Below are 26529 nucleotides of genomic sequence, written 5' to 3'. Positions count from 1 at the left end.
CACTCCCAAATGCCCCATGAAAAGCTACATTATTTTCAACTATATAATCTCCCTGAGCCTCAGCTATTTATCATGGAGTTGTAATTTCTATTTTATAATATAAAATAGTTGTAGACATCACATACTACACTTGAGGCCATGCATTCAAAAATCAGTTCCCTTACCTCTAGCATCTAAAATACAGTCTATTCCAGGTCAGACCACAATTCCTAATGAAAATTCTGACAGTTAAACATGATAAAAACCTCTTTTAAAAACAAAATGATAGAGGCTAGGGATTTAGCTCAGCAGCATAAGCGCCTGCCTTGCAAGCTTGTGGTCGTGAGCTTGATCCCTGGTACCAGTAAAAAAAAAAAAAATGATATGAAGGTGGGTGTGGTGGCACATACCTGTAATCCTAGCATTAGGGAGGTTGAGACAGAATGAGGACAGCCTGGGCTACATAGCGAAACCCAGCCTGAGCTACATAGTGAGACCCAGCCTGGGCTACACAGTGAGACCCAGTCTCAAAAACAAAACAAAACAAAACCACCAAATAATAACCAAACTGCTTTTTTTTCCATTCTTAATTCCTAATGACAAAATATACTTCATGCTCAAAACACTCAATGTCATGCTTTAAAAGATAGGGTTTTTAATGTTGTTATAGTCTCTCTAACAAGTTCAATTTATAGAAATGGATCTTTGGAAGAAACAAAACTGGAAAATAAGGATTATTCTTCTCTAAGATGCTAGAAAGTAAGTCTCTAGTGATTTTCACCAAAAAAAGCATACCACTTACATCAAATAAGTTGCCATGTTCAACTGACGGCTGGTGAGACTTCTCTGATTTGTGGATCTTTCTTGAACCTCCTCGAGGAAAGCTTTCTTCCAGGGCTGCCATGTCTGGGTCTCCTAAAAGCAATGCAAAGGATAATGGTGAGAAAACCTGGTGTGGTGTCATGTGCCTGTAATCCTAGCACTTGGGAGCCTGAGGTGGGAGGATAACTGTGAGTTAGAGGCCAGCCTGGGCTATGAAGTAAGTGCAAGGCCAGCCTAAACCGCACAGTGAAACCCTGTCACGTTAAAAAAAAAGAATAACCATGAGAGATAGCAGTAGTCCAGGTTTCACAAAGACCAGAATTGATGGGCAAGAAAACCTTCTGGTAATGTGCTCAGTAATATTTGGGGCTATGACAGATGGTTGGGATCTGAGATCCCAGTTATTAAAATCACTACTTTTTAAAAGGTTTTTTCTTCAAAACTACAAATCACACTCCTTCCTCCACAGAGAAGTTACAGATTCCATATAGAAAAGTCGTTAAATAGCTACTATCATTTAGGTCAGACGTATATATAAACCTTACTTTCAAGTGCACTTTTACAAGATAAAACAGCTATGCAAGCATTCGAAAATACAAACCAAAATATATACAATAAGCAAGGAAGTAGAATTGATAAGGTTTCTGTGAAGGAGGTAAGCTTCAAAGAAGATGCTTTTGAGGTGATGTTACAATATGTACAGTGTGACAGGGAGAAAAATATTTTGGAAATTCAATCCTTAATCTCCTTTCAGAAAGAAACTGAGGCTCCAAAAGCAAAGGGTATCTTTCGTTTAGCAGAGGAGGGACCTAACGCTGTCTTCCGAGGACAGTCTGGCGTCCCACGAACCACGAGAGCAGAAGTGGCTCCAGTGGATGAACCACTCACCCCGACCGGAGGAAGCGTGGCAGGGATCCGGGGGCCCTGGCCCTTGGGCAGACCGGAGAGGCACGAGATTTCTCCTTTTCTTGCTTCTGCGCCCACTAGCCAAGTTCCCAGGGCCAGCACCTTTTTATCTTAGAGCCCCAGAGCCCGAACTCACACACGTGAATACCAGGGATTCTGTGACACTAAGATGCTCTTCCGGGGGCAGTGGGCGGGCTCTATGCCCTACTTCCGTTGCTACCTCTGAACCTCCCGACTAGAAGGTACTGGGAGACCGGAAGAGGAAGGGCGGGACTTGGCTCCCCAGCCAATCGACGGAGAAGACTGAGTCGCAGCCTGCTTGGAAGGCCCATTGAAAGCGTGCGGAGGAGGAGGCTTCTTCCGGCAGGGCTGTGTAAGGTGAAGGACGTCGGCTGTGGAGTTTGTGTCTCTGGCGAGGTGAGTGGAAAGGGGCGCCCGAGATCGAGCTTTGTGTTTCAGCATTGCAGGGATAACTCATATCTGCCCGTTTCTGGCTTGGCAACACGGCAGGGTCTTCGCTTTCAGGGGCGGAACAGTGGGAAGTGAGAAAAGAGCCGGAGAGACGGGGTCGGTACCCGCGGGCGCGGGCAGCAGCCGGGAGCCCGGAGGGCGCGGTGGACTATCGCCTAACCCCTGGGGACTCTTAAATTGCATTTTGCACTGGACTGAGATGCGCTGTGAAGGGAGACCCTCAAGGTCATTCTAGGCGAGGACTCGGGCGTCTGAGCCCCGTCTCTGGCCGAAGTCGCCTGTTTTCATCTCGCGAGCTGCGATTGGGAAGCTAGCAGCCAGGCCTCCGTTAGCCGCGCGGCCAGGCCCCTGCAGCTCCCCGGGCCCGCGCGCTCTGAGGCCCGGGTTTCAGGCTTTCTTGTGGGAGCCGGGGACGGAGCGGCAGGCTCCCCGAGGAAGCTCAGAGACCGCTTCTCGGCCCCGAGCGGCTCGCATCCCAGTTTGCTCCCAGCACCCCAGGTAGGTGTCTCGTCGGGCCGGAGAAGAGCAGTGTCGGAGGACAGAGCCTACCCAGGGCCGCCCCTACTCAGAGCAGGTGCTCGTTGGCAGACAGACGCGGGGAGAGAGGGTCGGTCGCTTTTTCACAGTAGTTAGCGCCTTAATCAGGCAGAGGCCCTGTGTGTTTAGACTTTCTCCCAGGTTGTCGTTTAACAACATTAAAACTCAAGTTCCCAAGTATGTCTTATTAATTTTTCTCCTTCACTAATGTTTAGAAAAACCTGTGACTTAAGGGAAGCAAGTGTCAGTTCAGTTATTCCACAAAGATCACTCCCAAATGAGACTTCATGATCTTCGCCCTGCAGTAACCAGTCCTTTGCTGCACGGTGCAGACCGAGGTGTTAGGGGGCTTACTCACATTGTCCTGTCTCACTTGCAACACCACCACTCTCCCTTCATCACAGCCTCTTGTGAAACCTCATTTAAAATCTACACTGAATTTCAGTTCCTATGCCATGCCTTTTCCTGCGATCAGAATGTCTTCTTAGGAATACCACAAGCATCTGTCCTACTCCCATGTGCAGAGTGAAATTTTACATCTCACTTGAACACTACATTCTCCAAAAAAATTTTTGCTAGGCATGTTGCTTGGGAATTGTCAGTTAACAAGGTGATATTGTAGTGTTTTTCAAAAGAACCTACTTAACGAAATGAATGGGGAAAATATGCCTTTAATAGATTTAGAAAAATAAGAGTTGACAGTAAAACGGGCCCAGAGTGGTAGTGCGTTCCTGTAATCCCAGCACTTGGGAGGCTGAAGCAAGAGGCTTGTTGTGAGTCCGAGGCCAGCCTGAACTACATAGCAAAACCCTGTCTCAAAAAGACAAAAAAAAAAAAAAAATTAATAATAAAACTTCATCATAAAGATTTTTTTTTTTTTTTTTTTTTTGGTCTTTTTCCTTTTTATCAGTACCGGGGATCGAACTCACGACTGCCTGCTTGCAAGGTTATGCCGCTGAGCTAAATCCCCAGCCCCATAAAGATTTTTTTAATGGAAAGTTTCAAACGAGTTAAACTGGCCAAGGTCATGAAGCAATCTAGGAAATTTAGATTTCCCTCACCAAGAACCTGTCTTAAAAATTGCTCAAAAATAAAACCTTAAATTGTCATTGCCAATTCTCTCCATGTGAATGCCTCCAAAGGCCTTAGAAAGGTAAACAGAGAAGAGCCAGTTTCCATAGCGATGACTCCCTCACTGATCTCTCCCTGTTCCATTTCATGGAGAGCCTGCAGAGTCACTGCCACTGCCTACTGATCTCCACCAGACCTCTGCCAGCTCGGCTGTGCTACCAATCAACTCTGTGTAGCTTTGGTTGTGGTAGACAGGTAATCACACACACAAATTTTCAACTGTTGTTCTCTGGTGACCTTTTGAATGTCTGTATTTCCTATGACAAGAGAAATACAGGCCTTTGTAAATTACACAGGCATGATAGACCTGATCCCTCTTAAAAGTTTGCTAAATAGTCTCCGGAACTTCAGTGTGTGTTAGAATTATCTACAGGCTTTGTTAATACATTGCTAGAACTTGAGTTGTTAATTCAATAAGTCTATAATATGGCCAGAAAATTTCCATTTGTAACAGATGGCCAGCAACACTAATACACTGGCCTAGGGACCAGATTAGAGAATCATTAATGTGCTCTATACTATATTATCCAGAAGAATGATTTTTTTACTATTTTGAGGTTTTTGTTGTTTGGTTTGGTTTTGATTGAAAGAGGGTGTCATATAGTTCAGGCCCGCTTTGAACTCATGGCAATCCTCCTGCCTCAGCCTCTTGAGTCCTAGGATTTCAGGTATTCACCACTGTGCCTGGCAATTTTTATTATTTAACATTACTTTAGGGTCCTCTTTCCATGTCAATACACAAAAGGTTTATCTATATTTCTGCTAATGAAAACCATTGTTTATCAGTCTTGCATAGGTGGACTTTGTTTTTCCAGTTTTTCACTTTCATACACAGTAAAAAGCTGGGCATAGTAGCTCATACTTGTAAGCCCAGCATTCTGGAAGCTGAGACAGGAAGATCACATGAGTTCAAGATAAGCCTGGGCTACACAGTTGAGTTCAAAGCCAGCCTGATCTGCATAGCAAGACCCTATCTCAAAAATATTTCAGTGACTATTCTTGAACCACATAATTTCCACTTTATGATATTCCTGTAAATGTGAATTCTTGAAGAAGAAATGAACCAGCTAGATGGAAAGATATACTTATTATAAAATTTGATAGATATTCCAAATTGTATTTTAGGAAGGTTATATCCATTTACACTCCAAGCAACAAAATGCTGAGTTGCATGTTCTTATTCCAGTTTTTCATTTTCAGTTCTTACAGTTTTATCTGTGCTAGTTTAATGAGTAAATATTAGTTTCATTTTACATTTCTTTGAAAATGCATTGTTTTGCCTTTTTCATTCCTGGTATTATATTTTGCCTTTGCCAAGATGATTAAAATTTCCCATGGTTGGTTTTTGTGGTTTTGTGTTTTGTTTTTTTCTGGGAATTGAATTCAGGACCTTGCACTTGCCAGGCAGGCTCTTACGGTGCTGAGCTATATCCCCAACCCCCTTCCCATGTATTCTTTCAGAACTTTTTGGTTTCATTGTTTACATTAACATCTTACTTTGGTGTAAGAAGTAAAGAATTCTGCTCCCCATCCAACAATGGCTAGTACCTCAGTTCTACTTAGTAAATGATCCCTTCCCCACCCAAGAAGTCCTAAAGTGATTTATAAGAAAAATTATAAAAGTAGGGGTTGTAAATTATGCTATTTAGTTAGCAATCACCCCTTTGAGAAACTTTGAAAAATATCACAAGGTGCTAGTCTTAAAACTGGTTAATTTGCACCGATGTTTATAGCTGTACAACCTGCAGTACCCATAATAGCTCAAAAAGTAATCTTGGAGCAGCTCATTTGTCCATCAACAGGTAAATGGATTTTTAAAATGTGTTTATACACAACAGAGTACTCTTTGCTATAAAGAAGAGATGAATTTGAGTCATTTGCAGGAAAGTAGGTACACTTTGAGACTACAGACAAATAAATCAGACACACAAAACTTAAATATTACATGGTTCCTCTAAAGTAAGAAACCCAAAGTAAGGCTGGGTGTGGTGGTACACACCTGTGATCCCAGCACTCAGGAGGATGAGACAGAAGAATCACTGTGAGTTTGAGACCAGCTTGAATTGCATAGTGAAACCCTGTCTCAAAAAAATATTAACAGCAAAATAAAAAATGGGTGACAGGAAACAGACATACAGCTTTTGCCAATGAGGAAGGGGCACCACAAGCTGGAGGAGACATAAAGAGAATTAAGATACATAATGTATATGTACCAATTCCCCATGTAGAGTGTAGTATGTGCCAACACACATGCACTAATAAAAACATTTTTTAAGACCCAAATTTTAGAACTTCGAAAAATTCAATGTACCAGTGTGGACAGAGCCAGGAATAGAAACAGTGAACTACGCTGAGTCAGAGGGTAGACTTAATGAATATTTGTGTGTTTTCTATGTTAAGTGCTGTGATGTGTCCTGCAGTGTTTATGAAATAACAGTCAAGTTAAAGTCCTACTTGCAGAACCTTCCTAAACCTTTTCCATCAGCTTTGCTTCCACTGGGCAAAACATGGATAAAAAGTTTACAAGAATTATACACAATGATTTTTAACATTTAAAACAATTTTTTTCTTTTGAATTATAGCAAAATCAATTTATTATTTTCTTTTTTTAAAAGATTGAAATCATGGCAGGTCCAGAAACCGATGCCCAGTTCCAGTTCACTGGCATCAAAAAATACTTCAACTCTTACACTCTCACAGGTAGAATGAATGTAAGTATTAATGATACCTTTAAGCCGTTATATTTTAGAATAATATAAACATGGCAGTAACTTGTTTACATTTTTCAATTTCAGTGTGTACTGGCCACATATGGAAGCATTGCTCTGATGATTTTGTACTTCAAGTTTAGGTCTAAAAAACAGCCAGCTGTGAAAGCAACCTAAATGGTAAGCTAGCATTTAAAACTTTGTAACATGTGGTACAGGCTTGGAATCCCAGCTGTTTCTCATGCTGAGGCTGGATCAATTCATGATCAGCCTCGCCAATTTAGTGAGACCCTGTACTCAAATAAAATTTTTAAAAAAGCTAGAACTGGCGCTCTCTGGTAGAATGTTTGCATAACATGTTCAAGGCACATGGCTTAATCCCCAGAATTGGTTTTTTTTAAAAAAAAGTGTAACTCAGCATTTTATATTAGTCACTATTAAAGTAATTATCATTTTGCAGAATTTATTGCATACAGAAAATATATTGCCTATATATTTTATTACCCTACAATTTTTGTTAACAGTTTGCCTTAGCCTTTTTTACGTGTTTGATTTCCAAAGGCCATGATCACATCTATAATTTTATAAAAAGCATTTTTTCATGATTTGAATGCATGTGTGTTTATAAGTATTTTTCACAGAGGAAATGTCTCATTGTAATTTGTAAAAAGTGCTGAGTGTGGTGGTACTAGCAGTCAGAACACTGTGGCAGCAGGATCACTTGAGTTAAGAGGCCAGCCTAGGTTACAAAGTGAGTTCAAGGCCAGCCTGAACTTCATTCATAGTGAAACTGTCTCAAAAGGACAAAAGAATTCTTTTTAAATAATTATCAATGAATGCTTTGGACCTGAATTCCTATCTGACTGTTTTCTTAGGTTAATGGATCATGAGGCACCCAGCTTTGTAAGAGTGTGCCCTTCACTGTCACTGTTGTGGGTTACTGTCAGTTTTTTGGTTTGCTCATTTGATAAGAAAACATTGTTTCAGTTGTACACCACTCTGTATGCGTAATCTCACCTACTTGGCAGACTAAAGCAAGAGGATCATACCTCCAGGACAATCCTGGACAATTTAACAAGACACTTAAAAAAGAACTGTCTTAAAAAAGAACTGTGGAGGCTGGGGATTTAGCTCAGTGGTATAAGTACTGCCTGGCAAGCATGAGTTCAATCTCTGGTACCAAAAAAAAAAAATCGGGATGTAACTCCAGGCTCCCTGGATTCAGTCCCCAGTATGGGGATGGGAGGGTCTCTTACTTTTTCTTCTGTTTTTATTTTTTGTAACATTCTATTCCTGTCCTTATTGAACAGCTGGTGACTTGTGTAAACTCATCATGTAATAATTAACTTTTCTTTGCTTTTTACAGAGTTGGGGATCAAACCCAGGGCATTGTGCATGCTGAGTAAGTACTGTCATTGAGCTCCACCTCCAGCCTGGATTAAACTTCAGTTGTTTGTTGTCTTTTGGTGGTTTGTTTGCTAGCTTCATATTTTCATATAATCAGTTGTCTTCTCAGCTCCTTTAATGGTTTCTTATGTTACCCTCGCAACCCTACTTAATAAGATATGTAGGAAGCCCAAAATCCAGATCTTCATCTACTATAATTCTCCTTCATAGATAAATTTCTCCTGTATTAAGAGCTTTTCCAATCTGAGAACTATTGACCTTAAGAGATTGCATATTCCAGAACGCAGTGGCCTGTGGCTTATGCCTAACACGTAGTTCTTTAGCTAATCTCCCAAATAATGTAACTCCTACCTGGGAGGGTGGCAGTACCCAATTAAAATGGAAAATTGTCTCACATTAAGATGTATATCTTTTCTAATTTAAAATGTTACTTTATATACTGGATTTGTTTTTTATGTTTATATACTAGATTTTTCCATTAATTAATTTTCAGAATTTTAGTGAATTGCAAGCAGCTGTTTCATCAAAGGCAGAGTGTTTGGGACTGAGGATGTACCCAAGTGGTAGAGAATTTGCCTAGCTTGTAGGTCCTAGGTTCCATCCCCAGAATGGGGAGAGAAAAAAGTATCAACCTGAGAGACACCTTAATTCTTTGGGTCTTACTGACTCCTCTGAAAACTGGACAGACTTAGGTTGAATTTCTTTAGGGTTCAGTGGATAGTCCTGTCCTCATCATTACTAAATGTCTTTATTAAAAATAGAATTAAACACATTTGTGTCAAAAACTGTTTTTGCTTTTTCTATAGGACTTTACAATGTTTGGCTTCACCTGTTAAGTTCCCATGCCTGGAGGAGCCAATGTCAACTCATCATGTAATACTCAATTTGTACAATAAATTATGAACCTGGAAAAGCTGGTTGTCTTTATTTACAAGGTATCAAAAATATAAAAACTGTACAAAATGCAACAAAGGCAAAAATTGGCAGTGACTTGGTCTAAATCTTTTAGTTTTCCAAAGCAAGGCTCAGTACTGGAGGTAAGCAACTAAAAATGTCTGTCTGACTTCAAGTGTTCTAGGTCTTATGTAGCCATTTTAGCTGAAGTAGAACATGGAAGCTAAGTTTTTTCATCTGGTATAGTGTTTACACTCAAATAGGCATAAGTCTAAACCAAGATGTTAGTGGACGGTTGTACTTCATCTAAATCTTAGGAAGAGTAGTTTACCCTGCCTAGTTACATACATTCCACCAATCACAGGCCAAGAAGAAATGTTAGTGGATCATTTAACATAGTACTTGAGTGCCATACGGTAACTTCGTTTTTTACAGCAGAAACATACATGCTCATAGAATGCTTCAGCTAAAATTCAAGATGGTATTATATTTCTTAATTTGAATCTTGAAGCAGGATGAATTTTTAAATCAAAATTTTCTGAACATAATAAATTAAAGTAGCATTTGAACAGAAAATGCATAGTTTCCACACAATCCAAAGCACCATAAATGTCCCTTCCACGAACATAATACCTCTTATTCAACTAACGGAAATCAGTTAAATGTGGTTGCCATAGAAACACGGAGCTGTCCTATTCAGATTTTCCAAGCAGCATACTTCCAGATTCATACAGACAAAAACATTCTTTGTAGCTTAAATATTAATCACTGAGGTATTTGCTTTTTAGACTCCCTTTTTCAAACAGTAGCTTCCAAAAAGTCTTAATACCAATGGTTCATTGTGGACTGTAAGCTCCTGCAGCTAGAACCAGGTTTCTTCGAGTAAAGTGAAGGTGTACCACTGGCGTTGATTTGGTCATGTATGTACCCAACAATAACTCCTGTGAATTCTCAGGTAAATTTATATGCCCAGTGGCTGTGGTAAAGTCATCAGTCTCTAAATCTTCAAATGCTTTGATGGCATCCCACAACCGGACTGTGTTATCCATTGACCCTAAAGGGAAATCAAAGGAAACCATTAGTTACAACCATCATATTTAGATTCTGACATTTTACCATTATACTTCATGAGTTTATTATAAATTTCAGATGAAAAAACCTAAGTCTTTACCATAAAACCATTAATAATCATTTACCTGATGCCAAAATTTCACCATCTCTACTAAACCTAAGTGAACAGACGGTATCAGTGTGGCCTTTTAATTCTCCAACCATCAAACCATGTCCAATATCCCAAAGGAGGACTCTACCATCTGTTGCTCCTGTAGCCAGGAATCTCCCATTGGGAGAAAATGTCAAGGAATGAATGGGTCCCTAGAAAAGTCCATGAAAAACATCAAGAGTAGTGGTAAGTATATCTACAGAAGTAAGACAAAGTTAGAATTTTAGGTTGGCGGTATGGTATCTTTAAAATACTTGTGCCACTGGGTAGCTTGAAATTTTTTTTTTTTGGTACTGGGGATCGAACGCACAACTACGCACTTGCAAGGCAGGCGCTTAGCTTTTGAGCTAAATCCCCAGGCTCTTGAAAATATTTTTATCTTTAAAACATCTTTATATGCTGCAGTAACTAGAAGTAAAATACCTTGTGTCCAGTGAAGATCCTTACACAGTTACCATTCAGAACATCCCAGAGCCGCACAGTTCTGTCTGCAGAGCCCGTGGCAACATAATTGGAGTTTGGGTGGAATCTGGTACAATTCACATCAGCAAGATGGCCAGCAAATATCCTTAAAGGCTGATAATGATCTGTAGCCCAGAGCCTTTATTCATTAAATGTTATGAAAATCAAAAGATGATAATAGTTAACAACAGAATGCCAAAATTCTACCCAAAATAACTAAAAATGCCCAGGTAAAAATTTTCCAAATAAGTCCCTCTTGAAAAGCAACTGAGGGAAAAAAGACAGAATGACTGAGACTAATATTATAAAAGAGTTGATCTGGTACGTGATTACGGTGTGAGAGTTGTTTCTGATACACGGCAAGCAATAGGTCCATACAGTGTTTTTTAAACGTATTTTTGTGACAGGTCTTGCTATGTAGTTCAGGCTGGTCTTGAGTTCACCATGGTCCTGCCTCAGCCTCCGAAAGGCTGTATTACATGATATTACAATTGTCATTTACCACCACACAAGGCTTGGTACTTAACTTTTTTGGTACTGGAAATCGAACTCATGACCATACGCTTCCAAGGCAGGCACTTATGCGGCTGAGCTAAATCTCTTGCATTGGTATATAATTTTTCAAATAATATATATCTTCCTTATCTCTAATCTAACCAAAAGAAAGTTTTCTTCTAACTAGTTTTTAACCTGAGCTACCTCATCCAGAACTTTTAAGGTAACAGAAACAAGGGTAAAGTGCTGCTGAAAGAGAAGAATAAACTTCAGATTGAGAGGAGCATATATAAGCTAACTTAACAGCAGGGTTCTTAGTGTAGACATCATTACAGATACAGTAACACTCCTGTCCCAAATTCACTGTCAATAAGGCCTATAAATACCAGTGCTGGTATTCACAAAGAACTGACCCTGAGTAGTAACAGTGAAAATCAGCTGAGCTGGGATCTAATGCCCAGCAAGAAAGCATTCTGTTCATTGAACAGGCCCAGTTCTAAGAGCAGGGTGTTCTTACCGAGCTACTCGGTCATGGCCCCCGGACACAAAATAATATCCATATGGAGAAAATTGTGTGTCCCACACTGGGTAGTTGTGTCCTTTATATCCAACCAAGCAAGTAAACGTTTGCAGGCTCCACAGTCTAACGGATCCGTCCTCTGAGGAGGAAAGTAGATAGTTCCTGAGAAGAAAGGGTGATACCTTCAAATAACCTGGTTACCTGTCCAGTTTCCTCACTTGTGAGCATGCTAAATTAGATGTTACATGTCGCCTTTTTTTTTTTTTTCTTTTTGTAGTTCAAACTGCCTTGAACTCAGGTAGTACAGGCTGGCCTTGAACTGGTGGCAATCCTCCTGCCTCAGCCTGCCAAGTGCTGGGATTATACATGTGTGCCACCACGGCTGGCTACATGTCATTTTTACACATGGGTTTATACTAGCTATAAAGAGCCAAAAATTCTACCCAAACTAACATCAGAACCAAATGTTAGTCCCAGCACTACATACACTGGACAACTACTAAATGAGTCTGGGTTATAAAATCTCAGTCTGTTAGGCAACAAAATCAGTTCTTTAGGGGAGAAAAAAAACTAGAGGGGGAAACAGAAACTATGTTCAAATACAGTAAATTGAGAGTTAAGAAATTTGATATGTTACTTAAAACAGTAATCTCTGGCTCTAAAATGGAGATGCTTCTGGAGACTGAGGCAGAAGGATCGATGTGAGTTCAAGGCCACCCTGAACAGAGATAGACTCTGTCTCAAAGAGAGAAATAAACATATAAAATTAATTTCTTTAAAAAAATTTATATTAAACATGATGAAGTACCACAAAATACAATATAGGGACTTAAACAATTCAAACTCTATTGGGGTTATACAAAAATAGAGCTAATTTTTGAAAACCAGGGAGCCCTAAACTGTTCATATTTATTCTGTACATTGAAACACATACTGTTATCCTGTATATAAGTATAACAAGATGAATTAACAAATGGTAGAATTCTAAAAAATGAATAGACAACTATGAAATTTTCCCAACTGAATTTTCCAGGCATTTGCATTGTGTGTCCCACAGCTAAGTTTTATATAAGCTCATACAGTACAGCAGTGTCTAATTTTTATTGTTTCTATTTTACCTATCCGGACTGAAGCTGGCTCCATAGACAGGCCCACTGTGACCATACAAAATCTTCAACTCACTTGCAGTTTTCTCATCCATGATTCTTTCTAAGACATCATCTGATTCTTTGTCTATGAGACTAAGATCTAAAATAGTCCAGAAATAATTTCTTTAAAGTGCATTCATCAAAAACATTTTAATTACATGATGGCTCAGGAGAACAACTGACATTAGAACAGTTCTTCCTATATGCTAACCACATGTTAATGCCTCTAAATTAGGTGACATCATCCCACGCAGTGGAGGAAACGAAGGTTCAGGAAGTTAAACATTTGCTGGAGTATAGCAAGGTACTCAATATTGAACTGAAATTTGGATTTGTCAATCATACCACAATGTTTCACAAAAATGAAATCCAGAAATACTAAAACTAAAATTTTAAACTATTTTGTTGAGATAATAGAATTAGCAAAAACCTTAAAATGAAATATTGACATTGTTTCTTTTTTAGGCATTTTTATAACTAAAACACAAAGTATTCAGTTACTTAAGGTCTCCCACTATTTAAGGGTTAAGATTTACAAAATTTTATAATTTTAGCATTAAGGAGTTTCTTAGTGTAATCCCTTCATTCTACCGATAAGAAAACTTGGAACTAGAGAAAATAGTCTCTAGTGGTCTCCTGCTGTGCACGCAAGTGCTCTCTGGCATCTGAGGTTAAAGTGAAATGAAGTGGAATGTCTGCAAATATCACAACCTCCTATGTACATTCCACAGAATTGAAACTGATTCTAGATTAATGGCAAGTTTATCCTCTCAAAAGTCGTCTCAATTACCTGCTGCTTGTTTGACGCTACGAAGCTTTTTGGGTGTCACAGACCACACTCTGACAGTTGAATCTGCGAACCCTCCAGCAATCAGACTTGAATCGTCAGTGACATCCACTGCAGTGAGGCCCTACCAATAACGAAGTTTTCTATTAGACAAGGCTCTTCTGGAGAAAAGAATTACTATCACATCTTACATAATTTATAGCAATGGTTAGTTTTCTAATATAAAAATCAGTGGTGATCCATTTTCCTATAAAACCCACTGACTAAAAGCTCATGCTTGAAGAGCAGGTTATTATTCACCCATTTCATTGGCCTCCATGTGTGAGAGCATAAGAGGAAGCAAATGCTAATTATTTTTGCATAGTGTTTGCTGGCTGTATCCTCTGTATCATATTAGGAGGAATCTATAAAGACATGTAAAGTTCTTAAAAATACCAAATTTACAGTAATACCTGAGTTCTACAGAGATGAACCAGTGTTCACCTCCCCGAACACTGGCAGAATTCTGATACGTGAAATAAAGGTAAACTGTAAGCAAGATTCTAGTAGTTACACGTTGCTACAGCCTTCTGCCTATATTGTTGTATCTAATTCTCCTTTCCTGTCTTAAACTGTGACAAAAGTTTAGCAAGGAGGGCAGGGCATGGCGGCACACGCATACAATCCTAGCTTCAAGGGAGGCCTATGTGGGAGCATCATAAATTCAAGCCCAGCTTGAGCAATTTAGTGAGGCTTTGTCTCAAAATAAAATGTAAGAAGGGGTGGGTATGTATCTTAGTGATAGGGTTCAAGCCCTAGTATTAAAAAATAAAAAGAGCTGGCACTGTGGTAATCCCAGCACTTGAGAGACTGAAGCAGGAGAATTACCAGAAGCTCAAGACCATCCTGGACTACATAGGGTTCAAGACCAGCCTGAACTACATAGCGAGACCCTGAGTAAGACAAATGAGTTTAAATGACAAAACTGCTTTTGTTAACATGTTTAGCTCACTCCTGAAGTGACTGGTAAATCACCACGTCACACAAGGCTCTGAGCAGAGTAACTGTGTTACTAACCTGGTAAGCATTGAGAAATGTGTAGAAACAAATGGAGGGCAGGCAGTCCGGCCCCAGGCGCACTCGTTTGGTGGTTTCTTTCATATTCATTATCTTATCCAACTTATCTGAATCTTTTAGCTCAGGAAGAGGGATTCTGCGAAAGAAAATCAGACTGGAAATTACTATGAAATATTAACAAGCCGGGATGATGGCACACGCCTATAATCCCAGCACTCGAGAAGCTGAGGCAGGAGGATGGCCGCAAGTCCAAGGCCAGCCTGCAACTACACAGTGAGTTCAAGGCCAGCCTGAACCACACAGCAAGACCCTGACTCAGAAAAAAAGAAAAAGAAAGAAACACACCAACAAACCAAACTCTCTGCAACAAATTTTATACCTCCTCACAAGTCCCTGAGGTTTCTTCCTTACCTGTTTTGAGGTGGAGCGTTGGGATCTTGTTTTTTGCTTTTGGATCCAATACTATCTTTTTTAGGCTTCTTCTTTTTAGGTTTTCCTTCTTCATTTTCTCCTTCTTCATCCTCATCATCCAAAGGTACCTCAATTTCTGGTTCTTTCAATAAACCAAAAAATACCTACAAATAAAAAAGAACCAACATGCTTTCAATTAATTTTTGTTCAATAATACATTTTTTGCACACCTTCACAGGATGAACCAAATACAGTAACTCAGCCAGGCATGGTGGTGCACACCTGTAATCCTAGCACTTGGGAGGCTGAGGCAGGAGGATCACCATGAGTTCTAGGCCAGCTTGGGCTACACAGTGAATTTAAGGCTGGCCTAACTGCATAGTGAGTGTCAAAACACAAAACAAACCCAATACAGTAATATATGCCCTGAAGCAGCACTGCTATTTTGTCTATGCCATTGCCATTTCCCCCGTTTTCCTTACTAACAGAACCCTGATTTTACTGGAACAGGAATGGACTCCCTTAAATTACAGGCTCCCTTGCAGCTGGGGACTGTATGTAACACAATTCTGGCCAACAGACTTACACAGAAACACACTGGGGATGGTTTTAAGAAAAGGAAAAGTTGTCTTCCTGATACAATGGAAGCAACTCGATGGGCTTTTGACCTCCCCTTCTTTATTCCCGGCATGGCTGCAATGCTGATGCTGCAAGAGCTGTCTGGGAGCACACAGAAGAAAGCCACATCTAAAGATGAGGACCAGAAACCAGGAGGAGCCAGGGACACTGGTGGCACTGTGAAGCGGTCACGTCAGCCCCGCAGGGCCTCCCTCCAGAATTCACTTCATGTGAGGAAAACCCCTTCCTTGTTCAGCCACTCAAGTCAGGGTTCTGTTAAGTGCAGCTGTTCCCAAAGCCTCACAAACACACATCCTCCTTTGGAAGTTGAAATTTTAAATACAATGTAAAATTACTCCCAAGCTAGCTACAAGAAAAATGTATAAATCATGTAGATGGAAATGCTACAAGTTTTCAAAATCTGCATTATAGAGTTCTTAGGTTTAGTCCCATACCTTTGACTTGTTTGCCTCTCGTTTAGCCTCTCCTGCCAAACTTCCCACCATCGCATCTATCTGTTGCTTACTACGCGGCATCCCATCAAAGATGTCAATGTAGAGGTGCTCCTGAACTATGTTCCATATCTGATTGTTCTGTTTCTCCTGAAGATGCCTCTTCAAGAGTTGGTACGAGTCACGGGAAATACGCAGAACAAATTTACTTGTTCGAAAATCCAACATGGTTTCATTCCCTTTCATGTGTTCCTTTTTGGTAAGACTAGATAACACTCGTAGGTCATCCTGGTAATAACATTCCTGATCTCCATGGAACCTGTTTCAGTGATTTTAAAAAGTCATTTTTCAATGTAATCATTAAGGGATCTGTCTCTCCCCCATGTATTTATAACCATCCCAGAATATTTTCAACGTAGTAGCCTGAATCACCCTGCACTAAGCTATAGGATCAGAACTAATTCACTTCAATTCATTTACAATTCAGTTTCTGAATTAATCTGAAAAATAAATTTAATCCTTTAATGAAAGGTAGCATACACATTTTGAGACAAGAATTTGAAATAAACATCATAATAAATGAAAGATAAGCTACCCACCTTTGGTAGACAGTTTCTTATCTTGGGTAGACATTTAAAAAGTGTCAGAACCCTTGCTTTACTGAATTGTTTTCTCAAAATCCCACTTGTTACAACTTTTTATTATGGAAAATTTCAAGCATGTAAAACAGTAGAAAATGACTTAATGAATTCAATGTGCCTATCATAGCCTCTCAACAATAATCAGTACATGGATTCTCATAAGCCCCACCATTCTGAATGATTTCCTATGTTCTTAATATCAGATACATTTATGAAGGATCAGTATTCTAATATTGTCACTGAAGAACCAATGTTAATATTAAGCAATGCAACCATTCATTTACTCACCATCCTCAAAGGCAATTAAAGCCTTCAGTTTTGGTGATAACTAATACATTTAAAAATGTACTTTTCTTTTTAAAAATTGGAAACTTTCCTAAAGTAAAATTAAAGATCCATATCTGACAGAGAAGCAAATCAATACACAATATTTAAGGATGATAATTAAACATTAGAGAACAGGCTCAACTCTCAAAGAAATTAAACCAAAGGCTTTTAAGTAAACTTTACTTAAACTACCCACATGGGTTCACCAGTACATCGATACAGGTTATCATGCTTTCCTCTTAGCTCACCCTGCGTCCTCCAGGGTGGACCATTATTTTCCATTTTTTCTTCTATTACTTGGCACAAGCTCACTCTGTTGAGCAAGTTTCTCCCTTACTCTTCACTTTTACTTGTTCAAATAAACTTTGTCACCACTTATTTTTAAAAAAAAAATCAATACATGAACTAAGTTTCCAAGATTTGAGTGAAATTAGAAATCTCAGCCTCTTGGTTTTCATATTGATGACCACCTATTACCCACTAGGAATGGAGTCTAGCAATGCTGAGACTGCCCCAAATAAGGAAACAACGCTCCCTGATGCCCCAGCTTCTTCTTGGAAGACAGCTGTGCCATGAGACTAGAAAAGAGCGTTTTTGATGAGCACCATGTGAGAAATTAGCTCTATTAGAAATTTTATCTCATTAACTCTTCCTAATTTTTTTAAGAACTCTAAGCTTCGAAGATTTTACTCACTCTACCTTCTATTAGGCATTCTAGTAAAATGAATACATACAATAGCCTAAAACTTGTCCTGTTTCTCTATCAATACTATCTGTGCTCTCTGACAAGTCCTACCTTCAGTTTCTATTGCTTAGAGATCTTATTTAGCCAGGCATGGTGGCACAGGCTGTAATCTCAATACCTGGGAGGCTGAGGCAAGAGGCAGCAGCAAGGAGACCAGCCTGGGCTACACAGTGAGTTCAAGTCCAGTCTAAACAACAAAGCGAGACCCTGTCTCAAAAAAACAAAAGAGCCATAATTCACGCTCTCAGGCACACTGCTTTCCCTTGGCCTCCACAGCTCAGCACACTCCTGGTTTTCTTCCTGCTTCTCTAGCTTTTTTCTCTTATATTCAGCCATTAAGTATCAGAGCTCCTCAAGGCTTGGCCTTAAACCTCTCATTTGACACTCTCCTCTAGGCAATCTCACCTACAGCCATCAACACTGTACAGAACTCCAACTATGGCCCCAATCTCTATCTTGCCTCTCAGCTCTATATTACAGTAGTGGGAAAGCAGATGTTAAGGGATGCTGGTGCTGGCTGTGCACACCTATAATCTTAGCACTCAGGAGATTGAGGAAGGAGGATTGCTGTGAATTCAAAGCCAACCTGGGCTACTTAATGAGTTCAAGGCCAGCCTGAAGGAGGTAACAAGACCCTGTCTCAAAAAGCCAACAAAACAAACAAAACAAAACAGACAGTGGGGACAGAGTGACTACTAGTGCATCAGGTTTGGAGGTTACTAAGTGATTCTCAATGAAGACAGTATTTCTTAAATGAATCAAAAAACATAGGGGCTGGGGATTTAGCTCAGCGGCATAAGCGCCTGTCTTGCAAGGAGGCAGTCATGAGTTCGATCCCCAGTACCAATAAAAAAGAAAAAGACAAAAAAAATAAATAAATAAACCATATCTGAGGGTCAGGGATTTAGTTCAGTGGCACACGTGCTTGCCTGGCAAGCAGGAGGATGTGAGTTTGACCACTATGGGGGGGGGGGGGATGAAAAAAAAACACACCTAAATTGGAACACCAGAGGATTCTCTCCTCTAAGAACCTACCCTGCCTTGGAGCCAGCTGATTATGGACTGAAACCTCTACAAACTATAAGCTAAATACATCTTTTTCCTTTTAAAGAAAAAAAAAAAAATTATGCTTAGGCTGGGGATGAGGCTTAGTACTAGGGACCCATGTTCAAGTTCCAGGGTTCAATATCCAGCATCCCCCAAATCATTCTCCACCTGAGAAACAAAGCATTGTTCCTGGGTTTTTCATGTCAGTGACGCATGCCCCATCCACTAGAGGCCAGAAACCAGGGGTTACCAATGCTATCTACAGCTCCCTCACTTCTATGACCCATTCACCAAGTGTCTCACCAACCCACTTCTCTGTACCTTCACCACCACACGCTGGTCCAATTCTTCTCACAGGAAAATGCTACTAGCATTTGGAGCAACACAAGTCTTGGCTAAGAGGACCAGCTCACATCCTAGTGCACTCAGTACCCTGCTCCTCCCTCCTTCTCTGGACAACCAAAAACACCTCCGCGTATCTGCCAATGCCTAGAGGAAGATGTAGAACCTCCACTAAGAATCACTCGAAAACCTCCAAAATTGTCACCCAACAGTCCCCTGTCACCCTGTCCCCTACCATGTCTTTCTTTCTGCATAAAGGTCCTGAGAGCCAGGCATGGTGGTGCATGCCTATAAGCCCAGCACCTGGGAGGCTGAGGCAGGAGGATCACTGTGCCATCCTGCACTACATTGTAAGGCCCTGCCTAAGAAAAAAAAAGTCCTCTGAAAATGCATATTTACAATGACATAGTCTTCCAATGACTTCTGAAGCAGAGGTGCCTCACTATCTTCAAATATCCATTTTTCCTTTCTTCATAACAGAAAGGATCCTAAGTAGACCACATTTCCTACCTCTTTTGTGGCTGAGGCTGATTGCAGGAAAGCTGTAAGAAGCAGTGCATGCTTCTCCCAGAAAGATGTGTGCCCTTCCTGCTAACTACACACTCACACAACTGCTCAGAGCTGGAGCTGTGAGACACACAGGGAAGCCGCACGACAGAATGGCAGAGCCACAAGACTCAGCGTTATCAGTCCTGACTCCCTACCTTCCCGAGACAGAGAGGTAAACTTGCATTGCTTTTATGCCCCTACTGTTTGGGTGTTTAGTCACTGTCTGTCTGTCTCAGTCCAATCTAATCCAAGCACAGCTTCCCACTGCTCTTAGAATAAAGGCAAAAGTTACTGCTTTATGTCATCATTTTTGTTAGTAACTCTCAGCCAAATCTAATTCTACCCAAAACAGCTCCCTGCTGCTCTTTGGACAAACAAGTTAAACATGATCCAAGAACCTGCCTGCTGTTCCAACCCCTACTCAACGCCCAGCTCCACGCTGTGCCGTACCCCACCTCACTTTCCGCTCCAGCTACTGTGGTCCCCTTTGTCTCTGCAGCTGCCCTAAACCTTCCCATAACACAGCTTTCATACATACTTTTCCCAGTTCTCTTCCTCTGGTCAGTTCCTACCCTTCAGCCATCACTTCAGGCACGGCTTCCTTGGCAGTCCTCCCTGCCTTCACCAACTAGACTGAACCCTCCATCTTAGATTAACACAGGCCAGGTAACTCTCCTTCATAAAAGATTTTGAGTTGCAATTTTACACTTGTATGATTACAAGTGTGTGTACAGCGTGTGTATAAATAAGATATATGTTAAAATTCACATACTTCTCAAAGAATGATTTTGCTTCATTCTCATGTTGATTATAGACTAGCTCCAAGTACATGTGTACAAACAGAGGATAAAAGAGTTGGGATAATTCTGCTCGATGGCAGTCCAAGGAACATTCAATGAAGTGTTTCAGTCCACTATAGTATTCTTCATACATTGTCGGGTCTCCTTGTTGATTGTAGGCAGACAATACAGCACTGACATCTGGCTGGTCTTCCACAGCTACACTTCCAACTGTTTTAAAAATAAAAGACAACTTTTAAGAAAATGAGCTAATATATACCAGATGATCTGGCTGTTTTACTAAGGCCCAGAGCTGAGCTCTACCTTGGTTTGTCTCTTTTCTCTCAAGCTTATCTTCCCCTACATAATCACATATTCTTTCAATAGGATTTCACACTTGTTTCAGTCACCCAAGCCAAAATCCCTTTTGCATGTCCTCATCTTAAAATTTCAAATCAATAACAAAAAGACTCAATGTTTCCTGGAACTACCTTATTTTAAAGACAAACTGTATATAAAAGATGCACAGAGAAGGCCTTGAGTTTACCCCCCAGGACTATAAACCCATATACACATACATACATGCATGGGCGCTCGTAAGCCAGCAATTGTATTAATCTTCTCTCAAGACAGTACAGTGGCATCAACCACTACAATCTCATGGCCTAAGTAACATTCTGATCTCTCTGAATCACCCAAATTCTTTGTAACATTCCTGCAACATACTCTAACCTGTGTTACCTTCCCACATACCCACCTATCACCCTGTCTAAATGTCAGTATTTTAAGCATGCGAAGGACACTTCCTTATCTCCAAGAGACAACTCAATTGTACATGTTTAAAGTGATTCCTATAACCATCATTTCAAAGCAGAAAACATGAGTATTTATGTTAACAATGATACATAACCCAATCAGAGTTTAGTTGTTAGAAATTTGCTAAGTTGCAATTATAGTGCAATCATGTTCTTTTTTTGAGACAGTTCAGGCTGGCCTTGAGCTCAGTTTGTAGCCCAGGCTAGTCTTGAACTCACAAGATCCTCCTGCTTCAGCCTCCCAAGTGCTGGGATTATAGGCATGAGCCACCATGCCCAACTGTTCTTTTTTTAAGAGGCATAAAGGAATTTATTACACAGAAATTTAATGGCTTTGTTAGCCCCTTTCCCTCCTGTTTTCTCAGTTAGGATCTGAGTTTTTGAAAAGATGAGAAAGATGACAGAAAAATAACCAACAATTCACTTCACAATTCATTCATAAAATTCTTTTTTTTTTTTTTTTTTTGGTCTTTTTTCTTTTTTATTGGTACCAGGGATCAAACTCACAACCACACACTTGCAAGGCAGGCGCTTATGCCGCTGAGCTAAATCCCCAGCCCCCCATTCATAAAATTCTTAATCACATTTTTGCACATTTCTGTCTTTTTTTTAATTTTGTTTGAGACAGGTAATTCAGGCTGGTCTTGAACTCACTATGCAGCCCAGGCTGGCCTGGAACTCATGGTGATCCTCCTGCCTCTATCTCCCCATTGCTGGAATTGCAGGCATGCACTACCATACCTCATGCTAATTTCTATTTATAATGTTATTATATAAACTTCATTTCTGGCAACACTACAAAGATTCGGTCTCAAAAACAGATTAATTTGGCCATGGGCTCCAGATAATTTGACATTCACTTTCACCTGAGAGACCTTGTATTAGTGCATAACCTTTAGGACAACAGTTGCTGGGAGAAAAGAGGTCCTCAGGTAATCAGAGATGGGTACAGAGGCATAAACTTTTCAGTAACTAGGCATTTTACATGTATTCTATGTGAGCCTCACAATAACCCATTTAACAAAAAAAAAATCTCATCCGTAGGAAAACTGACTTTACCAGATATTATTACACAAATAAAAGCAGCAGAGACAAAAAGGTCTGTCCCACACCTATTCCTAAACTTACACTTCTCAAATTTTGCCACACATCAATATTCCTTTGAAAAGCTCATTGCTGAGTCCCACATTTCACCTCTAGACATTTAAGCGTGGAACATCGCCCGGGAATTTACATTCTCCAAATCATTTAACACTGGTGGTACTCAGTCCGTATTTTGAGAACTACTGGCTGCACTATGTTCCGTCACTCCTGTGTGGTCCAAAGTCCATTCTTGGGCCTTTCTCAAGAAGTCCGTTTTTGGATCTCTAAAACAGAGGTAATGTCTCCACGCAGTAGAACTGTGTCAATTAAGGTATATAAATTAAAGTATTATATATACTACAATAACGTGGAACTGCCCCAATACTGTTCGTGTCAATGCGACCTTCCTAGGCTGCGAAGTCCAAGAGGAAGGGGAGCAAAAGCCTGAGCTCCCCGCCTCTCCATGTCCTTGTCCTCTCCATCCCTCTGCTCTACAGCTCTGCTCAGCCTTGCGCTGGAACTGACAGTTCCAAGCTGGGTTTGACTGAGCAGCCCGCTCACTAGGGAAAGGGGCGGGCATGTGGCCCTAGAGGCGGGCCCAGGAAATTCAAAACAAGCCCGCAGAGGCGCCGGCCTGCCAGCCCCTAGCTCCCCGACAGACTCCCCTCCGAGCCAGCACTGCTCCCGGGACTGTGCTGCTCACCTTTACCCGAAGCCGAAGACCCTGAGGCAGAGGCCGAGACGGCCACGGCCCCCGGAGCGCCAGTCCCGGGAGGGTCCGGGACCACCGGGCCGGGGGCCGAGGCAGAGACCCGGCTGAGCAGCGCGCTGGCTGCTTCGGCGCCGTCCGGCTCTCCCGGGGCTCCGGAGCCCGCCGCCGACTCCTCCAGCAGCCGGGCCTCGCGGCGCAGCGCCTCCTCGGCCTCGCGGAGATTGCTCTGCCGTAGGAACTGCAGCACCGCCAAAAGGGTCTGTCGGTCGTGGAGAGCGCCGGCCTCCGAGGCGGCGGCGGCGGCGGCGGCGGCGGCGGCGGCAGCAGCAGCGGGCGCCGGGGCAGCGGAGGGCACGGCCACTGCGGGTTTGGGGTTCCCGCCATCCCCGCCGGCCGAAGGTGCCGCCGCAGTGCCCCCGCTGCCACCGCTGGGGCCGTTGTTGGGAGTGCCGCCGCCTCCCTCGCCCGCACCATCGCCTGCTTGTGGAGGTAGCAACGTTGGCGGTGCCTCGGGTTCCAGCTTGACCGCCACCTCCGTCTGCTCCTCCGCCAGCGCCGCCATCTTGCGGCTCAGCCACTCCGCGCCGTCAAGCGTGATTGCGTTTCCACCACATGGAGAGCGGGGAGGAGGATTTTACGACAGGTTTGGCATGCGATTTACGGCAGTAGGAGGAGCAAGAGAAGAAGAGGAAAGGAATGGGAGAGAGCTACTTTCAAAAACTGGGAGGGTTGGCGGGAGGAAGTGACAGTTGATGACTGCCTATTATATTTGCCTGATGATAATTAGGATTTTTGCAGGCAGCTGTGTTCAGGTACCGTAGAGACGTTTTATGTTGTGTGATCTCCACTAGTTTAGCAATCGGATAAGGTGCTTTTATCCTTGGGGATTTCATAAAGGGGCTGAATACGTTGCCAAAATCACATAGGAAGATTCAAATCCACGTTAATTCAAAAGAACATTTCCAAAATATTATTTGGAAAGAGATTAAGAAATACTGGTAATGTTTTGTATTATGATAGGGATTATTTTATTTTTGTAATTTTTAGCCTTGTAAGAACTACCTACATGTTCAAGTTTTGTGAACTTTACAGCATGTATTGTATTCAACAAAACTTTATATCAAGATATGAAGTGTGCATGTTATGTATTGGTGCCGTTATCCTTTAATACACATAAATTGCATTTTTATCATGTATTTTTAAATCATACATGCTTTATAAGTGGTGAGACTCTGCTGTAATTTTATCTCATTTGAACCTTGTAACTCTCTGGGGTGGGTAGAGACAGTTGGAGAATAAGCCTGGGACATTGGAAAACTACCTCTGTTGTTCAGTGCTAGTTTTGAAGTCTTAAGGTCTTTCTTTAACCCTTCGTACTGGCTGAATGACCTGGAGCAAGTTCACAACCAAGCTACCCAACTGGGGCCTGAGGACTAAGGATTGACCGTAGGACTTCTCACTGAGCAGTGTCACCAGCCACTTTTTAGTTTTTAATTATGAGACCGGCATCTCACTAAGTTACCCAGGCTGGGCTAGAATTTGTGATCCTCCTGCTTCAGCTTCCCTTAACACAGGGATGGCAAGCAGGCAGTCGTGAGTTCAGTCCCTGGTACCGATAAAAAGGAAAAAGACCAAAAAAAAAAAAAAAACGTATTGTGAAAATATTTGGCCAAATAACTTCAATCACGGTGTTCAGAGTGATCTCGAGATGGAAATATAAAATTAATACAATTGTGTATCTGAATGAAGAATATGAAGCCAGGTGTGATAGCACACATCTGCAATTCTAGCACTCAGGAGGTGGAGGCAGGAGAATGGTTAGCTCAAGGCCAACCTGGGCTTTTGCAAAAAAGTTAAAAAATGGAACATAAGGTACTGGGGGCAGAGGCAGAGATGAGCAAGAATGAGTTAGCATTTACACCACACTAGCCGAGACAGAACCTGAATCAGATTGTACACACTTAAGAGATAGGAAATCCTTTTCCTCAGAATCCTTAAACTGTTATTATTTTGATTGTATATTCAGTAATTAACTTGAAAATTAACTGGGACTTCAGGGAAGATGATGGAGCAGTAAGCAGCAGAGAAAGCAGGCTCGCTGAGAGTCATCGTCCAAATGTGGGATTATAGCACTGTGAGGAAGACAAGAAGGAAGTCAGTTCCCTGAACCCAGGAAGAATCTGAAGTGAAACTTGAAGCCCAAAAAAGGTAGTAGCTAGCGGAGCCTTTGCCTTTGAGATGGGACTCAGTGCATGAGGAGTTGTTCAAACCTGGGGACACAGGGTCATGGTGACACCTGGCAACCCTGGAGGCCTCTGCAGAGAGACAAGCAGTGGAGGGGAGCAGCAGACATGGAGGACTGTACTGGTTGATGGTGAGTGCAGAGGACTTAGTCCTCCGTGGGAGAGAGAGATTAGCTGGAGCCATTTTGGAGATGGGCTGGAGAAGCCCAGAACCCAGAGCTGCTGCCGCTTCCTCTAGCAGCTTCCAGCTGGGCACAGACCCATGGAAATTGCTTGACTGCGACCGAGCCCAATGAGTCTGGCCTCAAGGCAGGCCTCCGAGGTTATCTACTACACTGCCATAAAGCAGCTGCTGGTTTACTGGGACAGAGCTGCACAATTCAGGTATCTGTTGCCACAGACTGTCTGCTAGTGAACCCAGAGAGAATCCTGGAAGTGGACTGTTTGTTTTTCTCATTTTTTTTCTCTTTCTCCTTCTTTGTTTGTATGATTGTGAAAGTGGTTCCTAACCTCTTTGTGGGTGTGAATCTTCTCTTCCTTTTATGTCTTCCATTTTTCTTTCCCTTCAGTCTTCTGCATCAGTTTCCCCAAGTTTTTGTGATGCCCCTTTGTCCTCCAAACTACTAATTTCTTTGTCTTCTTCCACTTCTCTATTTTAATCTTGGAGGATGAAGTTGGTACATTGTAGACTTAAATATTGCATATAATTATCTGGCTTGTTTTATATTTTGTTATATAATCACAAATCTGGTTCATAAGGTTAAGAGTTGCAAATTAAAGGTTAGCTCAGTTTTTGTTTTCTAGGCTGTGTTTGATGCTATTGGTACCACTAGAGCCAAAATTGACATAATTGTTCTAAACAGCTGTTGGTCCTGATATTCCATGACTGAGATTAATTAAGGGTCACAGAAATACAGTGGCACAGTGCCAAAGAACCAGGGACAAGGCCTAACAAGCAACAACTTCTCATCTCCAACACAATGACATAAAACTGGACACAAATCTTTCACATCACATAAATCTGCTGGAAGATAGAGTAGGTAAAACTCTTGAAGACACTGGTGTAGGCAAAAACTTTATGAACAAAATCCTGATTGTACAGGAGCTATCACAAAGAATCAACAACTGGGATCTCACCGTATTGAAAAGCTTTTGCACAGCAAGTAGAACCACCAACAGAGTGAAAAAACAACCCACAATTTGGGAGAAAATGTTTTCCA

At 41.4% G+C, this 26529-nt stretch overlaps 3 protein-coding genes across 7 annotated transcripts in view; 1 reads left to right on the top strand and 2 right to left on the bottom strand.

The window, feature by feature from the left end:
• Pdcd11 (programmed cell death 11) overlaps positions 1-1896 on the bottom strand; it is a 38577-nt gene extending 36681 nt beyond the window's left edge. For all 4 annotated transcript variants that reach the window (XM_063244634.1, XM_063244635.1, XM_063244636.1 and 1 more), the window contains exons 1-2: positions 1690-1896; positions 782-894 (exon numbers count right to left, since the gene is read on the bottom strand). In XM_063244634.1, coding sequence (XP_063100704.1) covers positions 782-883 — 102 coding nt within the window. In that variant the 5' untranslated portion in view covers positions 884-894; positions 1690-1896. The remainder of the gene's footprint in view (positions 1-781; positions 895-1689) is intronic.
• Positions 1897-1944: 48 nt separating this feature from the next.
• On the top strand, positions 1945-8874 carry Atp5mk (ATP synthase membrane subunit k). Its single transcript, XM_003474957.5, has 5 exons — positions 1945-2124; positions 6462-6557; positions 6642-6734; positions 7921-7956; positions 8768-8874. The coding sequence occupies exons 2-3, from the start codon at positions 6471-6473 to the stop codon at positions 6729-6731; spliced, it is 177 nt and encodes a 58-aa protein (XP_003475005.1). The 5' UTR covers positions 1945-2124; positions 6462-6470; the 3' UTR covers positions 6732-6734; positions 7921-7956; positions 8768-8874.
• On the bottom strand, positions 8859-23772 carry Taf5 (TATA-box binding protein associated factor 5). 2 transcript variants are annotated; one of them, XM_063244638.1, is made up of 11 exons: positions 23058-23770; positions 20450-20687; positions 16030-16345; positions 14957-15120; positions 14546-14681; positions 13493-13613; positions 12673-12802; positions 11552-11716; positions 10501-10678; positions 10052-10229; positions 8859-9909 (listed from the first exon to the last, which is right to left on the bottom strand). In XM_063244638.1, exons 1-11 carry the CDS (start codon positions 23626-23628, stop codon positions 9692-9694), a joined length of 2415 nt encoding a protein of 804 aa, XP_063100708.1. In that variant the 5' UTR covers positions 23629-23770; the 3' UTR covers positions 8859-9691. The 2 variants fall into 2 exon arrangements, with proteins under 2 accessions (XP_063100708.1, XP_063100709.1); XM_063244639.1 differs by lacking the exon at positions 10052-10229 and having other exon boundaries at positions 9671-9909; positions 23058-23772.
• Positions 23773-26529: the final 2757 nt, after the last annotated feature.

Source organism: Cavia porcellus, unplaced genomic scaffold (assembly GCF_034190915.1).
Source record: "Cavia porcellus strain 051 isolate PalLab524CR breed Dunkin Hartley unplaced genomic scaffold, mCavPor4.1 scaffold_2, whole genome shotgun sequence".
Taxonomy (NCBI): domain Eukaryota; kingdom Metazoa; phylum Chordata; class Mammalia; order Rodentia; family Caviidae; genus Cavia; species Cavia porcellus.
Note: the sequence above shows the minus strand (reverse complement) of the source record. Positions and strands in the feature narration are given on the sequence as shown.